Below are 24,012 nucleotides of genomic sequence, written 5' to 3'. Positions count from 1 at the left end.
ACCGAGTGCTCAAATTGCAACCCAAAACACACTTGTTTATCGCAAAGTGCCGACACGGCAATTTAACCTGAATACTGAGGTTTTAGTTTAGAAAAATACAGCTGGCTCCGAGGTGTGTGTTACTTGGGAGTAAGCTTCGTGGTAGTCTGTGGCTCTGCTTTGAAGCAACCATGCAACTCTTCCAACGGGTGAATCACAACCCTAGGAGGGTTTACTCAGAAGCAAGCCCCATTGCCAGCAACTGAGCTTGCTCCCAGGTAAAGGATCACACTTTAGTTCTTCGCATGAAAATCAGTGGGATTTAACAGTGCTTATCAGGGTTACCTACACTGCTTCCCCAAAACTAGGTCTTGGGTATAATGCTAATAATCGAGCCCAGTGGCTCAGGCCAGCCTAGATGTGTTTGGGGGATTGGGGGCAACTCTGTTTGCGCGTGCCCACAGAGAGGGCTCTGAGTGCCACCTCTGGCACCCGTGCCATAGGTTCGCCACCACTGGTATAGATCCATGCTGCAGTGCTGGGGGAAGTCTAACTCTTCCCTACACTGCACTTTTTTTCCTTAGTAGAAAATGGCCTTTCAGCCAGGTGTCAAGCGCCCTCTTTTCCCCGCCAGGGCTATGCAGAAGACATTTCTGACCAGACAAACAGCACGGGGGGTGGGAATGGTGCCTTCCCCAGCCCTGCAGATGTGATGTATCTTGCTCTTCCCCCTGACACTTCACACCCGGGGGGGGGGGGGGATCTGAATTCAAGTCCTCAGTATCCAGTGTTGCTTGGCCTTTTCTCTGAAACTGTCTGATGGTAACAGGTGAGCGACCAGCTGGTAGAGATCAACGGGGAGCCTACAGTGGGCATGACGCATGCGCAAGCGGTGGAGCATATCCGTAGTGGGGGTAGCCGGATACGCCTCGTGCTGAAGAAGGGCAACGGTTTTATTCCCAATTATGGTATGTCTGTCAGATCCCTCCCCGCTCTCCTACACAGCAGAGATAGTAAGTCTCAAACAGGCCGTGCCACAAACGCAACCCCATGAGAAATAACTCCTGTAAGGATGGGGCAGCCCAGAATGATTAGGGTGTTTTTTTAGAAACTGGGGAGGGGGTGTGACAGCTCTTCTCTTCTCATCCCCGCCCCACCCCCCACATACAAGCAACTTTTCTCCGTCTGCTAAGCAAAGGGGTGAGGAGGCCGCCCCTAGTTTCTCTGTCTCAGGAGAGGAAGTCTGACCTGTAGTGGTAAATCTCTTTAAATAAATTCTCACCACAGTACCCCTTTCCCCATCTCTTCCCTTTGGAGGGTCTCTGCAGAGAGGCAGGATGTGGGGCTTGAATATTCACCCCTTTCTCGTCTTCTCTTTTCTTTTCTGCCCCTGTTGTCCTTCGTCCGTCTGACTTCCCCCCCCCCATATGCCAACCCACCCATGGTTCTGTCTGATCCCCCCCCCCACCTAATCTGTGCCAACCTTGCCTTATCCTGTCTGATATGTGATGACTTCATACCCCCCCCCCAACCTACCTGATCTGTGCTGGCCTTGTAACTTCCCTATCACTGCCCCCCCCCCCAAGTCTCCATCTGTCTCCGCCCCACAGGGCAGCCGCTGGCCAGTCTGGCTCTCTGCGTGACCAACTCCCCCCGGGGGGAGCCCTGCTTCTGCCTCGTGGGACGGGTCGAGAATAAATGGTGGGTGCCCAGCCCCCCACCCCATTGCACCAGTGGAATCACCGAGCCTCCAAGTATCTTAGTGTCCCAGGAAGCCACTGTTAAAAAACCCTCTGCAGGTGGTAGGGGAAGCTCTTATTCTCTAGGGGAGATGATCATGCCGGAGCCACTCCCTCCCTCCTGTATGGTCACATTCCTCAGCCCACCCTCCCTCCTCTGAGTTTAATGCCCTTTTCCAGTCTCTCTTCCGTTGCTCCCTGCCATCATCCCAGTGAATCTTCTGTAGACAGGGCTGTGTGAATGCCACAATTCTGCACAAGCTCAGGAAGGCTGTAGAATTAAGGTAAAGATGTGGCAACATCTTGAGAATCTCAGGCTAAGGACTGACAGCAGAAGGGGAAGCATGGAAGCGCCTTCCCTGCACTAAAGCCAAATATTTGTTTTGTTGCTGCCAATTGGTTAGTTCCTGTGACATCACAACCCGCTCATCCCATATCTCCATGGCCGCTTTGTACTTCTTTTAATTTTTTTCCCTGTGCAATAGACTGTACTTTTTTGTTTTGAAAGAAGCGCCGGTACTCATAGGTAAGGTTGTCAGTTTCCACCCATTCACCCGTTCCTCTGCATCCCCACTAGGCTGTAACTGAAGGACCCTTTTCCCAGCTGCGGCTGAGTGCTGGCCGCAGAGAAAAGTGGGGATACTCAGTACCTGGGAAGTGCTGTCCCCCCAAAAGCCCTAGCAATAGATAAAAAATTAAGTGAATAATACATGCAGTGCGAAAGAATAAGAAACTTGCCTATAGCACAGTATGAAGACGTTCACTCTCCTGGCATATCCTCCTGAGAGATCATTCACAAAGCTGGACGGAGTTCAGGGGAAAGTCACATCTAAGGAACTGGCTGCAAGTCCTCTTTTCTGCTTGCATCTGGCTTCATGCCTAGCTTGTTATTAAAGGGAGAGAAACGCTGAACCCGCTGCAGCTGCAAAGATTAAAGCCTGCGTGTGTGGATAATACCTACCAAAACCTCCAAAGCCAGAGAAATTTCAAGGAGTCATGTGGGTTTTCTAGGAAAATCTGAATAAGAAACATTTCTGGAAATGGTTCTGGTGGGTTTTCCGGGGGGCTGTGTGGCCGTGGTCTGGTGGATCCTGTTTCTGACATTTCGCCCGCATCTGTGTCTGGCATCTTCAGAGGTGTATCACAGAGGGAAGTCTGTTACATGCTGGGTCCAGTGAGAAGGGAATGTTTTAGTGGGGTATAAATTGTGATGTCCCCAGGTGGGGAACCAATCAGTAAGTGTTTGGGTGGAACTTGCTATGCAAAGGTGTGGTTTATAGTATAGTATTACAGGTGAGGTTTTTCAGTCCAGGGAGTGAGTCACATTTGCCTTTGCTGCAGCAGCAGCAGTATTGGTGAATGCAAATCTTGTGTTTGGGTGGAGTCCATTGTCCATGAACTTAGCATGCCCTTAGGGTTTGCTTAAACACCAGAAGCAAAGGCCAAGGGCATGCTAAGTTCATGGACAATGGACTCCACCCAGACACAGGGTTTGCATTCACCAATACTGCTGCTGCAGCAGCAGCAAATGCAAATGTGAATCACTCCCCCAAACCCCACCTGCAATACTATACTATCAACCACACCTTTGCATAGCAAGTTCCACCCAAACACTTACTGATTGGTTCCCCACCCGGGGACATGGACAATATATACCCCACTAAAACATTCCCTTCTCACTGGACACAGTGTGTGTAACAGACTTCCCCCTGTGAAGCACCTCTGAAGATGCCAGCCACAGATGCAAGCAAAACGTCAGGAACAAGATCCACCAGACTACAGCTACACAACCCAGAAAACCCACCAAAACCAGTTGAATCCGGCCATGAAAGCCTTTGACAACACATTTCTGGAAATGTTTCAGATTTAAATAAATCGTTTAAATATATTTAAATAGCGTTAGGAAAACAATGCAAAACCATCCTGTGCGAGCCATGGGGTTCGTCCCTGCTTCGTTCCTCACATCGCACCCATCTAATGTGAGTGATACGCTGCACAACAGCAGCCCTGGCAATCATAGATAAGCAGAATATATATTACGAGATGTGCAGCAGCAAAGTTCCCATGGAAAAGTTTTTCTGACTGGTTCAGATCAGTCTGTTTGAGGCCCCCACTGGCAAATGGCATGGGCCCCGGAGAGCTCAGGTTCACCCAGCCTCGTCAGCTCTCGGGAGCTAAGCATGGTCAGCCCTGGTTAGTACTTGGAGGGGAGACCCCCAAGGAAATCCAGGGTTGCTACACAGAGGCAAGTAACGGCAGAAACGTAGGTATAGATTTTTATGGGGGGGTTCAGGGGTGGGGCCACACCCCCACCCGCCCCTAGGGCATGACCACACCTCCCCAAGCCCCGCCCCTCACCTACCGCTTGTAAAAGCAGCTCTCCGAGGTCGGGGAGGGCAGATTCCCCTGCCCTGCCCTGCCCCTCCCCTCTGGCCAGAGGCATAGAGGGAAAATGGAGCCTGGTGCAAAATCTGAGCCCCCCCCGCCCCCCCGGGCAGCCGATGTGATGCTGGAATCCACCCCCAAACAGCATCACTGTCAATGGTGTTTAAACTAGAGAGCCCAAATTCTCCTTTTAAATCCACCTTAAAGGGAGAATCTGGGGTCCCCAGTTAAACAACATTGAAAGTGATGCTGTTTTGGGGTGGATTATCCCCCACCCTGCAACAGCATCACTTTCAATGTGGCGTAGTGTTAAGAGCAGGTGCATTCTAATCTGGAGGAACCAGGTTTGATTCCCCGCTCTGTCGCCTGAGCTGTGGAGGCTTAGCTGGGGAATTCAGATTAGCCTGTACACTCCCACACACACCGGCTGGGTGACCTTGGGCTAGTCACAGCTTTTCGGAGCTCTCTCAGCCCCACCCACCTCACAGGGTGTTTATTGTGAGGGAGCAAGGGCAAGGAGATTGTAAGCCCCTTTGAGTCTCCTACAGGAGAGAAAGGGGGGATATAAAACTAAACTCTTCTTCTTCTTCTAAACTGAGGACCTCAGATTCTCCCTTTAAATCCATGCCGAAGGGGGTGGATTTAAAAGGAGAATCTGGGGAAATTTGGGGGGTGCCTGCTGTCAGGGGTGCAATTGTTAAGCTCGAAGCACCAAACTTTCAGGGTATCTTTAGGAGTCTTTCCTAATGATACCACCCAGGTTTGGTGAAGTTTGGTTCAGGGGGTCCAAAGTTATGGACCCTCAAAGGTGTAGCCCCCATCTCCTATTAGCTCCCATTGGAAACAATGGGGGATGGGGGCACCCCCTTTGGGAGTCCATAGCTTTGGACTCCCTGAGCCAAACTTCGCAAAACCTGGGTGGCATCAATAAGAGACTCTCCTGATAGTACATCCCAGGTTTGGTGAAGTTTGGTTCAGGATGTCCAAAGTTATGGACCCTCAAAAATGTAGCCTTCATCTTCTATTAGCTCCTTTTGAAAACAATGGAGGATGGGGCACTCCCTTTGGGAGTCCATAGCTTTGGACCCCCTGGACCAAACTTCACAAAACCTGGGTGGTATCAATAAGAGACTCTCCTGTTAATACATCCCAGGTTTGGTGAAGTTTGGTTCAGGGCGTCCAAAGTTATGTATCCTCAAATGTGTAGCCCCCATCTTCTATTGGTTCCCATTGGAAACAATGGAGGATGGGGGCACCCCCTTTGGGAACCCGTAACTTTGGACCCCCTGAACCAAACCTCACCAAACCCGGGTAGTATCATCAGGAGAGTCCCCCAAATAATCCCTGAAAGTTCGGTGCTGCTAGCCCAAACAATGCACCCCCTGCAGGCCAAAAAACGAAAAAGCACTAAAAATGTTTTAAAAACCCAGAAACGAAGGGGCGGAGCTTCATACATGAATGGGGGGGTTCAAACCCAAGAAACCCCCCCTTACCTACGTCCATGAGTAATGGCAAACACCCTGCTTTGACCAAATGGCCTGGGCCAACAGGATCTCATCAGGTCTCCACAGCTAAGCAGGTTCACTCCTGGTGAGTGTCTGGATGGGAGGGAGGCCACCAAAGAATTCCAGAGACACTATGCAGAGGCAGGCAATGGCAAACCACCTCTGTTCATCTGTTGCCTTGAAAACCTCATGGGGGGGGCACCCAGTGGTGGGATCCAAAAATTTTAGTAACAGGTTCCCATGGTGGCGGGATTCAAACTGTGGCGTAGCGCCAATGGGGTTGAGCGGGGCACGACGGGGGCGTGGCCGGGCATTCCAGGGGCGGGGCATTCCTGGGCGGGGCTGTGGCAAGGACGCAGCCACTGCGCCGGTCCTTGGGTGGAAAACAAATGAACGCAGGCGCAGGCTGCCACGCACGCCGGTGCACCTCCTGCTAGACTGCTTCAAGTTCTGTGCGCTACTGCCGAGAGGAGGGGCGTAGCTAAGGCAAAAATCACGTGGCAAAATCACCAATTAGTAACCCCCTCTCGGCACACACAAACAATGAGTAACCTACTCTCGGGAACCTGTGAGAACCTGCTGGATCCCACCTGTGGGGGCACCATAAATTGGTGGCAACTTGACAGCAAAACAAAGCTGATTTTTCTGATTGGCTGAGAATGTTCCATTTGGACAATTTTCCGCCCCACAACACTGGTTTCAAGTGATCTGAGTGTGGGATATCAGTGCTGGCCCTCATACCTCCCTGACCAGCTGAAGCAGAATAAAGAGCACAGGTGCGCAAAGTTGCATAACATATACCTGCCACAAAGTCTAGTTTTCCTTGGAGCAGAATTGTGATTATCCCCCCCACCCCCCGCTGACCCTCTTTGCGTATGCCGCCTTTCTCACCTCTTGTTACACCCTTCAGTGCCCTTGCTCATGTGCCGTCCCTCACTAAGTCTATTCGGGACTTCACAACACCGCATTTGCACAAAGTGTAATATCATAGAGTGTAATACATCTGTTATACTAGGTCCCCACCCCCACAGGAAACCACCCTGCCACAGAGCTCTTTTAAAATCTTTACTTTCTAAAAACCTAGCTGGGATAAACCCACCACAGTGGCTTGGGAAGGCCAAGCTACACATTATGACAGGGGTGTCCAGCTCTGGGATTTCAGATGTTTATGCCAGCAGGGGCTGATGGGAATTGTAGTCCATGAACATCTGAAGCACCAGAGTTGGACACCCCTGCATTATGATAACTAACATGCCATGGCTGTATTTTCTCAACCTGGCTTAGATTCAGATTGTCACATGTCAAGTGTATGGGAATTGGTTGTGGTGGGTTTTCCTTGCTGTGTGGCCGTGGTCTGGTAGATCTCGTTCCTAACGTTTTGCCTGCATCTGTGGCTGGCTTCTTCAGAGGTGTATCACAGAGGGAAGTGTGCACAGTGTGTAACAGACTTCCCTCTGGAAGATGCCAGCCACAGATGTAGGCGAAACGTTAGGAACATGATCCACCAGACCACGGCCACACAGCCCGGAAAACCTACCACAACCAGTTGAATCCAGCCAATGAAAGCCTTCGACAATATATAGGAACTAGTTTCCCAATCTCTCAAGGGTGTTATTCAGATGGGACATGCAGCCTGGGAGTAGAAAGGGTGCCAGGCTTGGCTCTTAAACCATTTTCCCAACCCAAAATGACCCTGAAGGAGATGCTCATGCACTGTTGGGGGGAGCCTCATGTGCAGCCCTCCAGAGCCATTTTGCACTGGAAAAATGGAACGTAGGGAAGTGCGACCCCCCCCCTCCATCCCCACACCCTGGTCCTGATCTGAATTAGGGCCCTGTGATCTTGGAAACCAAATCCCCTCGCACCTGACATGTGACTGTTGGAATCAAAGGCAAGTCAGGGATTTCCAGAGGCAACATGTTCAAACTCGTAACTTGCCATTTGGTCTGTAAGCCCAATTGGCAGAGAGAACTTTGGTAGGGTCTTTATCAACCCCCCCCCCCCCCCAGACAGAAAGGAAGGAATGGTCATGTTTGGATGGACACTTTGTTCCCAGAACCCTTTAGAGCAGGGGTGTCAAACTTGCGGCCCTCCAGATGTTCATGAACTACAATTCCCATCAGTCCCTCCCAACATGAGCATTGGCTATACTGGCAAGGGCTGATGGGAATTGTAGTTCATGAACATCTGGAGGGCCGCGAGTTTGACACCTGTGCTTTAGAGGGAGGCCCTGGAAGGTGAACTTGCTTAAATCAATAATGTGGTTACGCTCTATGAATGGAAAAAACCCAGGTATTAAATCCCTTCTATGGTAGAAAAGCCTTGCAGTGGTCCACTTAGAAGAGCAAACGGGAAATGCACTGGGGAAAAAACTAGAAAGCTGCAAATTCCTCTGTGGTCTCACAGAGAACCATATAAAAACCCTAAAAAGGAAGCGGGAGGGGATGGTGATTCCCTGGCATAAGTAACCACCAGAGAGGTGCCGATCAGTGAATGTTTGGGAAGCCAAAATAATAAGGGTGTCAGTTGGTTCCAGCCAAAAGCTCAACGGAAGCTGCTGGTGAAACGTGCATATCCCTTCTTTCCTCCCCTCCCCACAAAAAAGCAGCCTGCTGCTTTCTCTGAAGGTTCTATCAGGGCAGACCTGAGCATTATATGACCCGCATGGGCCATTCTATCTGGCCATTGACGGGATGACCCTGATGATTGGCCCCCCTGCCTTCTGCTGAGGGAGCGAAGCATGTCTTTGAAAGCCCACGCCGAAGCCCGGTTGCCTTGGCGCCCGGCTTCTGCGATGGCTTTCAAAGCCGCCTAAGCCTACTGCCTTTTGGCCCGGCCCTCCACAATATTTTCTGTTTCTTATGCGGCCCCATGGAAAAAATAATTGCCCACCCCTGTATCAGGGGGCCAAGAAAGCCTCGCAAACACAGCCGGCAACGTTGTGGGGTTGCTGCAGTGACTAGGAAAGGAGACTGCCTCCTTTCCCTTCTCCTGCTGACATGAACTGCTAGCAGGAGATGGTTTCAATACAATTCAATAAGCGTTTGGGTGCTGTGTGGTTTCCGGGCTGTATGGCCGTGTTCTAGCAGCATTCTCTCCTGACGTTTCGCCTGCATCTGTGGCTGGCATCTTCAGAGGATCTGATGTTGGGAAAGCAAGTGGAGTATATATACCTGTTGGAGTGTCCAGGGTGGGTGGGGAAACCTTGTCTGTGAGTAAACAAAGGTGCTTAACCAGGTCCAATAGTTGAGGGCATCTGAATAGAAGTATGAGTAGTACACAATGAAGACTATAGCCTGGGAGTAACCCTGTAGATAGCAAGGTCACTGGTGGGAGCATCTGAATAGAAGTATCCTGGCCTTTGTTCCTTTTGTCTATGGTCATAACCTGTGTTTGTGTGGAGCTGGTTTGGCCCACACAGTCTTGACCCTAGTATTTTCCAACACTGGCAGCCAAGTTCTGTTCATTTTCAGAGTTTCTTCCTTCCTGTTAAAATTGTCCGTAATGCTTATGGATTTCAAATGGCTTCTCTGTGTAGTCTGGCGTAGTGGCTTTCCAGAATTAGTCCAGAATTTCTGCCAATTTTCAAATAATATTCTATGTCCAGGTTGGTTTGTATCATGTAAGTCTCTGCTATTGCTGGTTTTCTGGCTGAAATAGTCTGCAGTGCCTTTAGTGTTCTTTGATCGTGTCTACAATGGCGCTTCGCGTTTGGTGGTTCCTATGTAGACTTGTCCACAGCTGCATGGTATCACGATAGACTCCTGCAGTAGGAACTAAAGGATCCCTCTTATCCCTTTGCTGAGCGTAGGCATCTGTTGTTGAATTTTCTTAAGTGGGTCTATAGATTGTTTAGCTAGGTTGTGCTTCTTCATCAGTTTTCCTATGCGATCAGTGGTTCCTTGATGTATGGTAAGAAACACCTTCCCCTCTAAGGTGGCTCTTTATCTTTGTTTATGTGGCTTGTTCTTGGTCTTGCAGCCCTTCTGATTTCTGTATTAGAGTAACCACTAGCCTGTAGAGCCCTGTTTAGGTGATTCAATTCATCTTGTAGGAGGTGAGGTTCACAGATTCTGTTTGTGCGATGTACCAAAGTTTTTTTCTATTCAGATGCTCCCACCAGTGACCTTGCTATCTACAGGGTTACTCCCAGGCTATAGTCTTCATTGTTACTCATACTTCTATTCAGATGCCCTCAACTATTGACCTGGTTGCCGCCTTTGTTACTCACAGACAAGGTTTCCCCACCCATCCTGGACACTCCAACAGGTATATATACTCCACTTGCTTTCCCAACATCAGATCCTCTGAAGATGCCAGCCACAGATGCAGGCGAAACGTCAGGAGAGAATGCTGCTAGAACACGGCCATACAGCCCGGAAACCACACAGCACCCAAGTGATTCCAGCCGTGAAAGCCTTCGACAATACAATTCAATAAGCCTTTATTGGCATATACACAATAGTATAAAAATACAGTTCCAGTTAAAAAGTGAATAGTAAAAAACTTCGCGTTTGTCATACATTCAGTTTACAAACTTCTGACAAAAACTTTGCCACTATAAGGCAACAATGAAAATCCTGACAATTTAAAAGCGTAACTACTTTATCTGATTCAGTCTAATCAATCATAGAGTCTATGGCTTGGGATAACAGACTGGATCGGAGTTCTTGGAATAATAAACAGTTCAGGAGAATGTGTGGGATGGAATCCAGCTGTCCTACGCTACAGGTACAGAACCTCTTATCGCTTGGAAGACCTTTAAGTCTTCCTCTATGTAGCGGAGATGGCATGATGTTAAATCTAGCCAGCATATAGGCTCTTAGCAGGAGATGGAAAAGGAGCCCATCTCACCTACTCTTTCTCTCTCGTTGCTGCCGCAGCTGCCCGGCAACCTTTCGTTTCCTGAACTTCCAGGGCAAACGGCAGACTGCCTGAAGCAGGTGAAGGTGGGGAAACCCACCAGCTCCCCCTTTCTGGCTCCAGCCCCAGGTCGTACCAGTGCTGGGCTCTGAGATGTTAGCAAACTCCAGATTCTTCCAAGTCCCTCCCCTGACCTATGTGATTTCATCTTGATCCCCACCCACGACCTTCCAGATTCTTCCAAGTCCCACTCCTGACCTGACCTATCCTAACTTGATGCTTCCGGCCTTACCTAGAATACCAATATTTTAAAATTAATTCTAGCAATGCTTTGCTGAGGTAGTATGCAGGGTAGGCTGGGCGGGGGGGTGGGGAGGGCAGGGGCTGGGGGAGGATTCCTTATGAACCAGAGACACCACTCCACTCGATCCCAGGATCACCTCAAGGCTTAACACCTTCTGTTCCACCCACCCTTCTTCTTCCTAGACCGTGAGTACAGCCAGAGTCCCACCAAGCGGTATCAGACGCCAGAGGCAGAGGACAAAGCCAGGCAGCGATGCAGGAGATCAAACCGGCCGGGGGCCCTGCAATACCAGGGACCAAACGTCTGTGACGGGGGCAGCCCGGAAGCATCGCCCGGTAACAGGCAGCAGCCTCCAAAAACCCGGCAGCTGAACTGGCACCACCACTGCTCCACCAAGGTCCAGGGGGATGAAGACAAGGAAGGGGAGGAGGGGGGCTGGAGGCATCATCGGGAGCAAGAGACGATTGGGGAGGGCAGGGGGGACAGCTGCAAGCTCCTCTCCCCCAAGCCCAGCCGGAAACTGCGCTCAGATCTGGTCCCTGGTCCCTGGCTCGTCCCCAGCAAGGAGCGTCTCTCTCGGGCTCTGTGGGGCGTCTGCATGGGTCAGGGGGAAGAAGAGGAGCAGAAGGGCGATGCGGTCAGGGGGAAGGGCATGGAGGTGAAGAGGCGGAGCTAGAGCCCACTCCACTTGGCGCAACGCAGAACTACTCAGTGCCTGGGGCAATGGCACTGCCCCTCCCCCCCCCCGGACTATGCAATAGGATCTCCCTTTTTCGTGTTCCTCGTTCTCCATTCATACTATGCAACAGAAGCCTTCTTTTGATTTGTTTTGTTTTGTTCTCTGCTGCCGACCTTCTTCCATACGCCATACTATGCAACGGTTCTCATGATCACAACCGTCTCTCCCCGCAGCCCCAAACTTTGGCCTCTTCATCGCCACCTTCCTTGGAGCTGTGCGATGGAACCTTCCATTCTGCTGTAACCCAAAGACTGCAACAGCGATGCCCTTTCTTAAAACTTTCCACCTTGAAATCTTCTAGGGCAACGGTTTCTCATTGCAGCATTCCTAAGAACCGTGGGGTTGGGAGTTCCTCAATGAGAAGATCAGTAATGGCAGACAAGTTGCCCTAAACTTTGGTGTGTGGATGGGTATGCGGCTACAGGGGAGTGCTGAACACACTCTAGGACAGGTTGCCACTTTGCACAAGGCGAGGGCTGGTTGCCACAGGCCAGATTGGGACAAGGCCGAAACCAAGGGAACACCCTGCAACATGCCAAGATGTTGTACTTTCAGTACGATTTTATACCATCCTTTTTCCAAGGAGCTCAGAGCAGTGAATGTCATTTGCCTCCTCCTCCTTCATTTTATCATCACATCAACCCTGGGAGGTAGGTTAGGCTGAGAAGGTGCGGCTGGCCCAGGTCATCTACCAAGCTTTCACGGTAGAGTGGGGATTCAAATCTGGGTCTTCCAGACCCTAGGTTAGCATTGCAACCACTATGCTGCAGCGTACTGGGGTTCCTCAAAAGGCTGACCTACAAGTTCTTCAGCTGCCCAAGAATTAAGATCACAGGGAGAGACTCTCACGGCTGCCCCACCAATCAAAGAAGTTTGTCTGGTGGGTACAAGAAGGAGGGCCTTTTCAGTGGCGGGCCCACAAGTATGGAACAACCTCCCCTTTTAGATCTTTAGAAGGCGGTTGCCAGATTTATTTAGGACTGCGTTTGGGTAGGTTGCTAGCAGTCCTGAGTTGTGGTTTTAAATGTTGGTTGTAACGTTTTTCATGTGTTTTATTCTGTGTGTTATCTACGTTGGTAAGTTGCCTTGAGTTCTGTAAGGAAGAAAGGCATCTAAATTAACGCTTTAAGTAATAATAAGAAACAATCAACACAGCAGGGATTCCCTGAGGGCCAAATAGCGTGAAGGCATCCTTTTCCACTGAAATTTGTCTACCAAGAAATTCCCTGGCAGAAGGTTCTGGATCACATTCTAGAGTTCATCTGAAGCTAGAACTCACCAGCACCCATTGCAAACTGAGAGCAGGTCTGTAGACATGTGCCAGACTTCCCTGTGACTCTCCCTTGCACACGAGGGGAAGAAAGGCCACCCACCTGTCATGGAACTTTGTCTGCATTTGCTGATCTGCTTCTGGAGGGACTCGTGACAAATTCCTGAGGATTCACAGGGTTGGAAAAACTGCTGCTCCTGACTCCTTTCTTGGCTGACTTTCCAGACTGTGTAGTGCTGCTGGGTGTCCAACTCTGGCCCTCCTGCAGGGGCTGATGGGAATCATAGTCCATGAACTTCTGAAGGGCCACAGTTGGACACCGCTGGTGAAATGGTTTGTTCCACTTTATAGCTAAGTCCGTCAACAAAGTCCGGTTGCCTCATTCATTCTTCTGTCCACCCACCTGCGGGCCCCTTCCCTGCCCACTCCACTGGTGCCTCAATCCATCCCAGAGCCACACAGGCTGGTGTAACTTTCTCAGCCCAGAATGCCATGGCATTCTCCACTCTGCTAGTGCCAACTAACATGTGCATGACAACCGTCATGTGCTAAAACGCATACCCTATGGGGTACAAAAGGGCCATGTGCGTCCACATCAACTTGCATCCAGCCATGCCTACTCGTGCCATGAAATTGGGTCTTGTGCATAGATCTGCGTTCACTGGCAGCTCACAGCGCGCTGTTCTTGGCAGGCAATTGTAGCTCCCCCCTACCTGATAGGTCACAACATCCTCTGACTGGTGGGCCCACTTTGTTTCCTTCCATGTCAAAAAAGTTCGCTGCTGACAGAGGATTGAGGGGCATGCAAGCTGGATAACGGACTACTAGCTTCTCGTTGACAGGTGATAACAGCATCGCAAGAAGAGAAAAAGCTGCAATCTAAATCTCTCCCTCCCCCTTTGAAAAAAACTAGAGTTGCTCCGTCCTTTCAGATCTCTGATGTGACCTCTCAGTTCTCCACCCGATACATCTACCCAGGCGCTACCCAGCATGTCCAGGGAAGGGGTGCGTGTTGGTGCAACCTTGGGTCATTCAAGCAAAAGTGTGCCTTGTGCCCCCCCCCCACCTTAGCAGCCAATGTGCATTGCATGCAGTCTGCAAACACAAATGGATGTGAAACGCGCATGCAAACACAAGGTGCAAACACTTAGCAGAGACCACTCTTTACCCACAAACATGCACATGTGTCAGATGATCCTCGGGGGGGGGATGCATGAGAATGGCCGCAGCACACTTGGGACACCCACCTCATTGTGTTCAGAAAGCCAGGGGCTTACCTAGCAAGCCAACTTCCACCACACCTCACCAACCTCCAGGCGGTAACTGTTGCGCCGTCTGGCAAAATGTTGCTGGGTCTTAGATCTTCCTAGAAGCTGCTTCCCTAAAACCACGTCTCCTCCTTCCTACTCTCAGGTGTATTGATAGGGGTTGGTTTGTCCCAGAATGAGAGGAAAGATCTTTGCAGATGCAGAGACATGGTGAGTTTGTAGTGGTGAACCCCACATGAAACTAATATTGATTAATCTTTCTAATGACGCAAATGACCTACCGGTAGCTGTAGTAGAGCTACCAGACATTGTAGACCTCTGGTCTGCAACTAACAGCTTGGGAATCACAATTAGGTTATGTTGCCCATGGTGGACTGCACCAGTGGTAATAGCATCATTTAACTGTATTAGGTGGGGGGTATTGAAGGAGCAGAGATTGGGGGAAATGTGGGGAAAAACACAAAGGAGCAGGGAAGAAAAAAGGAAGCCAGAGAGATGTGTATGTTTTGAATAAAGCAGGTTCATTAGATGACATCCGTGGGCAAGGAGACTCCTGTCCTTTTAATCACTGATTACATGACAGAGTTCAACAGGTGTACGCCTGCCCTTTAACCATTGAGTGCAAGGCAGAGTTCAACAGGTGCAGTTTGGGCCTTTTGTCATTGGGGAATGGATATGACCAAACAGAAAAATCTTGCAGGCATGCCTGGCAGCAAAGTTATGCAACAGAAATGATTTTTTAAAAAGAAATAAAATCTTACCAAGAGACCAAAGGATTCTGATTTTTGTTTTTCTGCCGAACTAACCCAAAGATGCTGCCTAAAAACAATGTAGGCTGTGAGCCTTTTTGGAGGGCTAGCAAATCAGCTACGGTTTCTACTGCAACCCAATTGGGCAAAGTGGGCAGCTTCCCAGGGCACCACCTTGTGGTGGGCGACAAAATTGCAGGTTCGTTTGTGGGGGATTTTGTATTTTCAGTGTTTTTCTGTTTTTGGCTTGCAGGGGGCGCAGATTTTAGGCTAGCAGCACCTAAATTTCAGGGATTTTTGGGGAGACTCTCCTGATGATATGACCTGGGCTTGGTGAGGTTTGGTTTGGTTTAGGGAGTCCAAAGTTATGGACTCCCAAAGGGAGTGCCCCTATCCCCCATTGTTTCCAATGGGAGCTAACAGAAGATGGGGGCTACACCTTTGAGGGTCCATTACTTTGGACCCCCTGAACCAAACTACACCAAACCTGGGTGGTATCATCAGTAGAGTCTCATGAAGATACTCTGAAATTTTGGTGCTGCTATCTTAATAATTGCACCCCTGACAGGAGGCACCCCCTAAATTTCCCCAGATTCTCTTTTTAAATCCACTCCCTTCCTGCCAATGCTTGGTTTCTTTCTTTTATTCTCTGAATGCCTAATAAAGGTTATTATTATTATTAAATCCACCCCCTTCGGCATGGATGTAAAGGTTGAATCTGAGGTCCCCAGTTTAAACATTGAAAGTGATGCTGTTTCAGGGTGGGGGAGAATCCACTCAATAATAGCATCACTTTCAATGCTGTTCAGAGCTGGGGACCCCAGATTCTCCTTTAAGATTGGATTTAAAAGGAGAATCCTGTTTAAAAACACCATTGAAAATGATGCTGTTTGGGGGTGGATTCCAGCATCACTTGTTTAAACTAGGGAACCCAGATTCTCCTTTTAAATCCACCTTAAAGGGAGAATCTGGGGTCCCCAGTTTAAATAACATTGAAAGTGATGCTGTTTCCCCCAATTGGGGGGACTGGATACAACACCATAAAATGTTTTTATAGCAGTAATAAAACATTTTGAAAGCATTTTGAAAATGTTTTCCAAAAAATTATTTCTGCTGTGTGGCATGGGCCATTGCTGTGTTCAGATTTGTGAGTTGGGGGATGTTCTATAATGTGATGGTGACTTTGAAACGACCTGGTGGAAAAAAATCATTGTTTGGTCACGGTGGGGGAGGGTGGCCGCCCATGGGGGGTGGCATCAAACTCGGGTTTTGCCCAGGGCTCCAGTTTTCCTAGGTACGCCTCTGCTCCTGACGTTTCGCCTGCATCTGTGGCTGGCATCTTCAGAGGATCTGATAGTTGGAAAGGAAAGCAAGTGGAGTATATATACCTGTGAGTAAAGGTCAATAGGTGAGGACATCTGAATAGGAGTGGCCTGGCAAGTGAGTAACAATGAAGTGCAGCATGTGAGTAACAATGGAGATAGCAAGATCAATAGGTGAGGCATCTGAATAGAAGTAGTCTGGCCTTTGTTCCTTTTGTTTATTGTCTATTGTCTTTCCTGTGTCTGTGTGGAACTCATTAGTGACTAATGAGTTCCACACAGACACTTTTCTCCTGCGTGGCAGTGATTACATCATGCTTTTCACTCCAAAGATCTACAGTAACACATTCATGATTGCCTGGCCATTTCGAAGTCCCTTTTCCCTCCTAATTTAAAATGTTTTGTTGAAAATGCAGAGCTATACAGATGCACGATTATAGCCCCAAGATTGAGGTGTGGTGTTGGAATTCAGGACTTAGGCCACATTCGGGTTCAACATGACTGCCAGAATTTATTTCTGTATGCCTTCAAAGCTATGCATGCATTGTAGGGAAAAAATTGTGCATTTCGTACAGAGGGCCCAAACAGCAGATGGTTTGTCATGGATTTAAATAAACGCTTCCTGAACAGGTATTTTCGCATGAAAATACAAGGAAGCAGGTTCATTTATAGCGATTGCGACTTGTTATAAATATGCTGTCGCGGAATCCATAACCAACTTACAATCCTGGAGGAGGAAGCTCTTTCAGCAGATTTTTTTTTTTTCCAGCCAGATGCATCTGCCCTTTCCTCACAACAAGCAGATGGATCTGCCTGCAGCTCCTGAAACTTCAACAGAAACAAAAAAAAGCCACCACGATTTTTCATCCAGTATAGATTGGTCAATGAGAACAATCCTGGCTCATTACTAGATCTTTGGCAGCAGTGCAGAATCCTGCAGAGAAAGGGGGCTTTTTCTTACCCTGTTTCCCGAATATAACACATCCCTAAAAAAAAAAAAAGGAAATAAAGACAAAAGGGGAGGGAGGGAGGGAGGGAGGAGGGAGGGAGGGAGGGAGGAGGGAGGGGAGGGAGGAGGGAGGGGGAGGAGGGAGGAGGGAAGGAGGAAAGAAGGAAAGAGAGAAAGAGAAGAAGAAGAAGAGAAGAGAAAGAAGAGAGAAGAAGAAAGAGAGTTTAGTTTATGTCCCCTTTCTCTCCTGCCCTTCCCCATCACAACAAACATCCTGTGAGGTAGGTGGGGCTCCGAGAAGCTGTGACTAGCCAGGTCACCCAACTGGCGTGTGTGGGGTAATGCAAGCTAATCTGAATTCCACAGATAAGCCTCCACAGCTCAGGCTGACAGAGCTGGGAATCATACCAGTTCCTCAGATTAGATACTGCGAGCTCTTAACCTCCTAAGCCACTGCTGCACTCAGTAGAGGTTTTGCTGAAGTGCAAAATATCAGGCATCAGTAAGGCGTAGCAAAGTTTTTTGTTTGGAAGCATGTCCGACGAACAGAGCACAGAAAAAAAATAAGACATCCCCTGAAAATAAGACATAAGCGCACCTTTGGGAGCAAAACTTAATATAAGACACTGTGTTATATTAGAGCAGTATGACTTCATTCATGTATTCTGTTTTGCCGTGCAGTCTGCAAATTCCTCCTGCAAAACAAAGAGCCGCCCTGTCTGGCTTGGATGTAGCCTGAAATATGCTTCTGCTCAGCTCTTTCTTCGGAGTTGGGAGCGTGTCTGCTTTCACTCTGCCTTCAAAACAACATGGCTGCGCAGGGGAAGAGAGTGCTCCCGAGGAGCAGCTTCCAATCTGAATTTCATTTCAGTCAGTTCTGCTGTAAATACCAGCCTGCTCCTTTGGAAATATATTTGCTCTGAGCTGATGGGACATCTTGGCATTGTCTTTTCTCTCCGCAGTCCCACTGGGGTATCGGTAGCATATTACAGAAGATCCCCGTGCATAACACAGCTGTCCTTAATTTCGTCGGCCTCGTGCAGAGATCTCCCTTCCCGCACAACGTCTCAGTCTTGAGGGGGCCGGCTGATGCAGTTCGTTGACTTTTCCTAGAGATTGACAGACTTCCTGTTGGGTCAGCAAATTGTCTGTGGATTAGAGCGAAAGAAAAGAAGCTGCAGCCCAGAATTTCTGAAAGAATGAAGCCCGAGCGTGTCGGAGCGGCTGGGGATGCGAGAATGCATTACCCAAAGTGTTGCGCAGCTCAGAGCCTCCCCAGATGCCGATTTAGGAATGAGACAAAGAAAGAGGGAGATTTCCACGGTGGATTTCTGCATTGCCCGCTCTGAATGGCGACTTCCTGGAGATTGGGGGTGGAACTTGGAGAGGGGAGGCATCTGGGTGATACAAAAGCATGCATCCTAATCACATGGATATCCCAACAGCACCGAATATGTAGGTGATTTCCGAGGTATTATTCCACCCCATTTAAGTGACCATCTGCCTCTTTTGGTTATATTAAAATATAAAACTCCCCATCCCCAGCCGACAGTTGAGAGTGAGTTAAGCCAAATCACTTACTTCCTAGAGTTGAATGGTCTGAGGATTTGGAGTATAAAATTACACAGCTTCTCAGCTCTCAAGAGCTGAAGCAACTGAAGGTGGGATATGCTAAGTGCTCCATCCCGGATGAGATGGTTTTAAAACTTGATGACATCACCAAAAAAATTAAGGATTTAATCCAACAGCCTCAACACAAGATTTAATACATCCTAAGCCCAATAAATCTCCACAGGTTGAAATCTGCTCAGGAGTATGGCCATAAAACACTCACTGCCCGGGGAAATTTGCAAAACTATATGCCAATCATGAGCTTTTAGCGCCCTCTAATCATCTAATCCGTGGGGAGTGCGAGGGTCTAGGCGGCTGCGTAGCCTCGATGGTAGACCTGGGCACCTCTCTGGTTCAGGCGGTAAACTGGGTGCCAGCTCCGGTCTGGAAGCGGGGGGGTGAGGAGTGGAAAATTCGAATTTTGCCCCGAGCTCCATTTTCCACTAGGTATACCTCTCTGCCTCCTGGTTGTGGAAATTATAACCTGTGAAGCCACAGTATGTCTGGTGAAGGTATTGTCGAAGGCTTTCTGCGGTAGAGTCAACTGGTTGTTATGGGTTTTCCAGGCTGTGTGGTAGAGTGCGGTGATCTTGTTTGGTTTGGCCATCGCATGTGAAAATTAATATCACGAGATGTCTGTTACACACAACCACTAGACACAGAGGTGTAACAGACTTCTGAAGGAGTTTGAAACATCGCTCCTGAAGGTCATGAGTAGCTCCTTGGCACTCACTGGGAGGAGCTGTGACTCTGTGGTTGAGCACCTCCCAGGTTCCAGTACAACATCTCCAACCAAAGGACTGGACAGTAAGGGTTTGGTACGCTCTCTGTCTCACGATCTGAAAGGAAGCCTCTGCCAGTCTGACTGGACAATGCTGACTTTGTTGGACTAAGGATCTGATTTATTAAAGGCAGCTAGGTGCATGTGTGTGTGTGTGTCAGGTGTGTATGTTCATATCCAAATACCATGAGAGGCAGTATCGTTTCTGAAGGCCTCAGATGGAAGCCTCCAGGAAAGGAGGGCATTGTCAGACTCTAGAGCGTGGAAACAACAGGGCTGTGGAAAGGTAAAAGCAGTTTATTCCAAGCAATACGAGAAGAGTAACAATGTAAAGGCCCGGATCTGACTAGAAGACTCCAGATCAGGATCTATCCTTTAACCCACTCCCCGTTTAAGCCCCACAGAAATGCTCTACTACGGTTTCTACCACAAATTTACTCTCCAGACGCAGATGCAGGAACCTTTCACACCTCTTTGAAGGTGGGCTGGCGCCAGGAGATTGCCAGGAAGGGAAGGGAAACAGGGAAGCATTAATAGATTACATATTACCTAATTTGTCAGTTAACCTGGCTGGGATGGTGAGTTTTATTAGTGATCACCTTCAAGCTCATCCTCTCTCTTTCAAGGAGGCCTCAACAGTTCCACACTCCAATCTATGGGTAATTAACACAACTCCTATAATTAGTGGGTGGTCAAGCAAATATTTAATAAAACTAGGGAGGCACTGAATGCGCCAACTGTAGATCCGCCCCAAAAGTTTGTCTGTAGTCACAGCAGACAATGCAAGCAGCAGTATACAAAATCTGAGCTTATTTTTGCACCTTGTGACCCTTCTTGAGGGAATCAAGAAGAAGTCCACAAAAGGCAGAATTGGTTCGACACCAAGTGTAAACAGTTGAACAAGCGAATCACGGCTTTTTTATGCAACAATTCAAGGCCTCCAGGCTAAGTCTCCACCACCTGAATTGATTTCAATCTCAGAAACAGGTTCTCGTAGTCCTCATTAAGAAATAAAGCGTAAGAGTCAATAAAGGCACAACTGGGAACAACTCAATCTCCTGCATTTGCAGATTCATTAGGGGATGTTAGAGTTTGCAGATCTTTCTGCAGGGGCCTGCTGCTTTGACTAGGTAGGAAGGCAAGGTTACCCAGTGAAAGATGCTAGGGACAGCATTTTTTCCGTCCCTGGGGCTGTTGTTATTTGGCGGTGAGCGGCCTAGGTTTTCCACAGCTTCGTCTGACTTCGTGGCTATTGGCCAATGTAGAAAATTTTGGGGGCAACTGAGCTCCGGAGACGGTGGACCTCTGCACCAATGTAGGTGCCACTTTGCATATTTGTCAAAATCCCTACCCACTGGAAAATGTGTTCGACTGTTTATTTTACATACCATTTAAAAGAGAGAGGAACGAGGAGGGCAGATCTTGGTCTCTGCTCAGTATTGAGTGTAGGAACTAATCCCATTGAAATAGCTGACCTTAACCCTTGCTGAAGTCTTCTCATCAAGAGCTATATTAGCAAGATAGCAGATTGCAACCCGCTAATGACAAGCAACAACCCGTTCCGCGGCTGGGGTTTCTTTTCAGATGTGACTTCATCCCCGCTAAGCTTCAGAACAGCAACATTCCCCATAGAAGTACAAGGTTTAGAACTCATACAAGGTTTTCTCTCAAGGTTGTGGAACAAAATAATGCAGTATCACAGATTACTTAGCGGTCAAAGATTTTATGAAGCATTCAAAACCAACAAATAACTAGAGGTCCCGTGGGCACTGCTTTTAAACCCTGGGCAAATTACTCCCACTCGAGGCCAGGCGTCGAACAGAGGAAGCACAGAGGCTGGCAGTTCCGTATCTGTTTTGAAGTCCCAGCGAGAGATCGGAGCCTCAAGACCTTAAAGGGAAAATCATGGGACTTTCACAGACAGCTCAGTCAGCCCGATTTTCAAGGAGTGTAGTTTCTTTGCAGCGCGGAAACAAAGAGCCAGGGACTGTCCCATTGTTGACTGAGCGGGAGGAACGGTTGAGAGTCACAGAAAACCCTCAAGCAAGGGAGATTTCCAGGTGGGAAGGGGATGGGCTTTGGCAGGCAACTTCAAGGAGGCTGTTTCGCACGGCCACAGTAGGGGTTTGGAGTCAGCGTACATGGCCACCAACCCAACCCCTCTGGGACCGCGTTCGCATGAGCGGTCCCCAGAAATTTCCTAAGGTTTCTTGGCCTGCGCTGCACCGTCGTCGATTCGACCTACCTGCTCGGCCCTCGACGCGTCGCCAAGGCCAGGGGACATGCCCCCCCCCTGCCCTCGCAGCGACTGCTCGGAAGTCACAGGGCAGAGGAAGTGTCCCCGAACCGGCGGCGGCGAGGAGGGCATAGGAGCATTAGGTGACTGCGGGCATGGGGGAGGAGAGCCGAGCGCTGCCGCGTTAGCGGCAGCGGCTTGGCTTCCTATTTTCGTAAACCTCACTTTCGAGGGCGAGGTAGAAAGCAACAGCTTGAAGCATTCGCCCCACAATGCGAGAAGCGGCTTCCAGGGGCGGCGTTTTTTGCGATCCCAGGCGCCCGTATTAGGCCCGTGCAGAAAGGGCCTGAGTCTAAGTGGATAATTAAGATGGCTGATCTGAAGGAAGGAAGTGTTGACCAGGGCAAGTTCTTTCTTTGTCAGACACCAACAGAGCAAAATCCTTTTTTCAGGCTAAAGGTGCAGCTCATCGTCTGTTCCCTCAAGTTTACCTGACTGTCCTTTAACATGTAGCTGCAGCTCCGCTGTCCATGTTACCAGTTTCCCATGTGCCGTGGTAAGGCACTCACTTGAACATCTGTTCAGCTGGTTATGATTCCACTGGGTTGCTATTGTTTTAACCACTTGCTGGTGCAGCTGCAAACCATGGCCAGGAACCACGTGAACTGTAGCCTTGTGACTGTATCAGCAAGTGCACAAGCGTAAGTGTAAGGCGTGGAAGCTAGCTTCGAACAAACTTTGCGTTCTGTGTCACTTATGGTTAGACTCTGAGAAGCCAGAGAGGCAGATGCTCGGGTGAGGGCACCCCAGCCCTCTCTAGTGAAGATTGATTCAGCCAGGCATGGCCTGCTTACCCTGGCGGACTCTTTGCGTTTTGAAAGTCCAAACCTCTTCAGACTGGAGGAAGCAGAGCCTGGCTGGCGGTGGTCGCGTGTGGCTAAGCGAGCTGGCAAAGGCGTCGTGTCTTCATCTGGATCGAAGAGGCTGTCTCTTTCCCAGTGGGAAGCTGCATTATTATGGTCTTGGCTGCCCTCCCGAAGCGTCGGTGAACTGGCACGTTGAGGTCTCTGCTGGACTCGACAAAGCCACAAAAAGCTAGGTGGGATGTCCACTTTCACTGGGCAAGCGTCTCTTGATGCACAATGGCGAAGATTTTCACACTGAGTAAAAAACTACCGGTGAAAGACGGCTTGGCGAGATCACGCCCACCCGGCTGCGGTTGCCTCTGGGGTGGGATGGGTGGAACCAATTGACGCTTCCGGCTTAGCGAGGCGGAAGGCGAAGCCGGGCCATGTTAGACAGGAGCTGGCGTCACGGAGGAAGGCGGATTGCCTTTAAAGGGAAAGCCCTCCCGCTTTGTTTCTGTACGGTCGCCGGCCAGCCGGCGTTGCCCACCCACCTCTCCCTGGGTTCATTAGGTTGTTGCATGTTCCTGTCGCCCGTTCGGCGATTGGCGCATGGGTAATGGAACGATGGCGGCAAGGAAGAGCAACCGCCCTGCGAACCGGCAAATGGGGATCACCTCTTGCCAGGAAGCGTCCTTGACAGAGCCCTTTAGCGAGTGAAATTAATACCAGGCATCGCTTCCGTTGGAGCAGCTAGAAACAGACAGGCAGATCAAGATTATGCTACACCTCAACGGCTTCCTGATTTGGCTAATCAAATGGCTATGGCCAAATGTTTATCAACAGAGTCAGTGTGGTTGTGGAGAGGATTCACCCAGGTGAAGTTCCCCACCCTCAGAAGGCAACATGGAAGGCAGCTGAATAAAAATCTACAATATTAAACGGTCCAGAGACCAGGTCCCGCTGCAAAGTCATTTGAGATCGAGACATGGCCCTTTGCCTCCAGTTCAGAGATCCCAGGCACGGTTCTCTTCTCTCCTTGCAACTGGTAGAAAATGTAAAGGTTGTGGTTTGATTTCCATACCAGCAGCTGGAAGCATTTCTCGGACTGGGCTAAGATGCAGGACTGTATTATCGTTAACCTTGCTGTCTATCTGTACCTTCTATATCGTGTGGGATCTGCACTTTCTGTTGGCGGTAGAGAACCTACATTTAGGGGTTGAGTTTGAGTGTTTACATTGTGCTGGCAAGGTGAGGTCAGAGGGCTGCGTAAAAGTAGCTGTCTGATGGGGAAAGGTCAGAGTCTGCATTTCCTGTATTGTGCATCTTGGAAGTTTAAATAAAGAACTGTCACAGTTACTTTAAGTCTGGTCCTTTCCGATTCCTTACAGAAATCAGCCACTGGATAGTGGTAACTCTTTTGCATTTAGCTGCATTACAGACATTAAATATCTGACCCATACATTC

General features: G+C 49.2%; 1 protein-coding gene across 1 annotated transcript; it reads left to right on the top strand.

Moving 5' to 3' along the window:
• Positions 1-616: 616 nt before the first annotated feature.
• On the top strand, positions 617-14,820 carry LOC125429643 (PDZ domain-containing protein MAGIX-like). The gene is made up of 2 exons (XM_048490933.1): positions 617-947; positions 10,958-14,820. The coding sequence occupies exons 1-2, from the start codon at positions 854-856 to the stop codon at positions 11,449-11,451; spliced, it is 588 nt and encodes a 195-aa protein (XP_048346890.1). The 5' UTR covers positions 617-853; the 3' UTR covers positions 11,452-14,820.
• The last annotated feature ends 9,192 nt before the right edge of the window (positions 14,821-24,012 follow it).

This window comes from Sphaerodactylus townsendi, linkage group LG03, assembly GCF_021028975.2.
Source record: "Sphaerodactylus townsendi isolate TG3544 linkage group LG03, MPM_Stown_v2.3, whole genome shotgun sequence".
In the NCBI taxonomy this organism is placed as follows: Eukaryota; Metazoa; Chordata; class Lepidosauria; order Squamata; family Sphaerodactylidae; genus Sphaerodactylus; species Sphaerodactylus townsendi.
The sequence above is the reverse complement of the archived record's forward strand: the minus strand, read 5'-3'. Positions and strand labels throughout refer to the sequence as shown.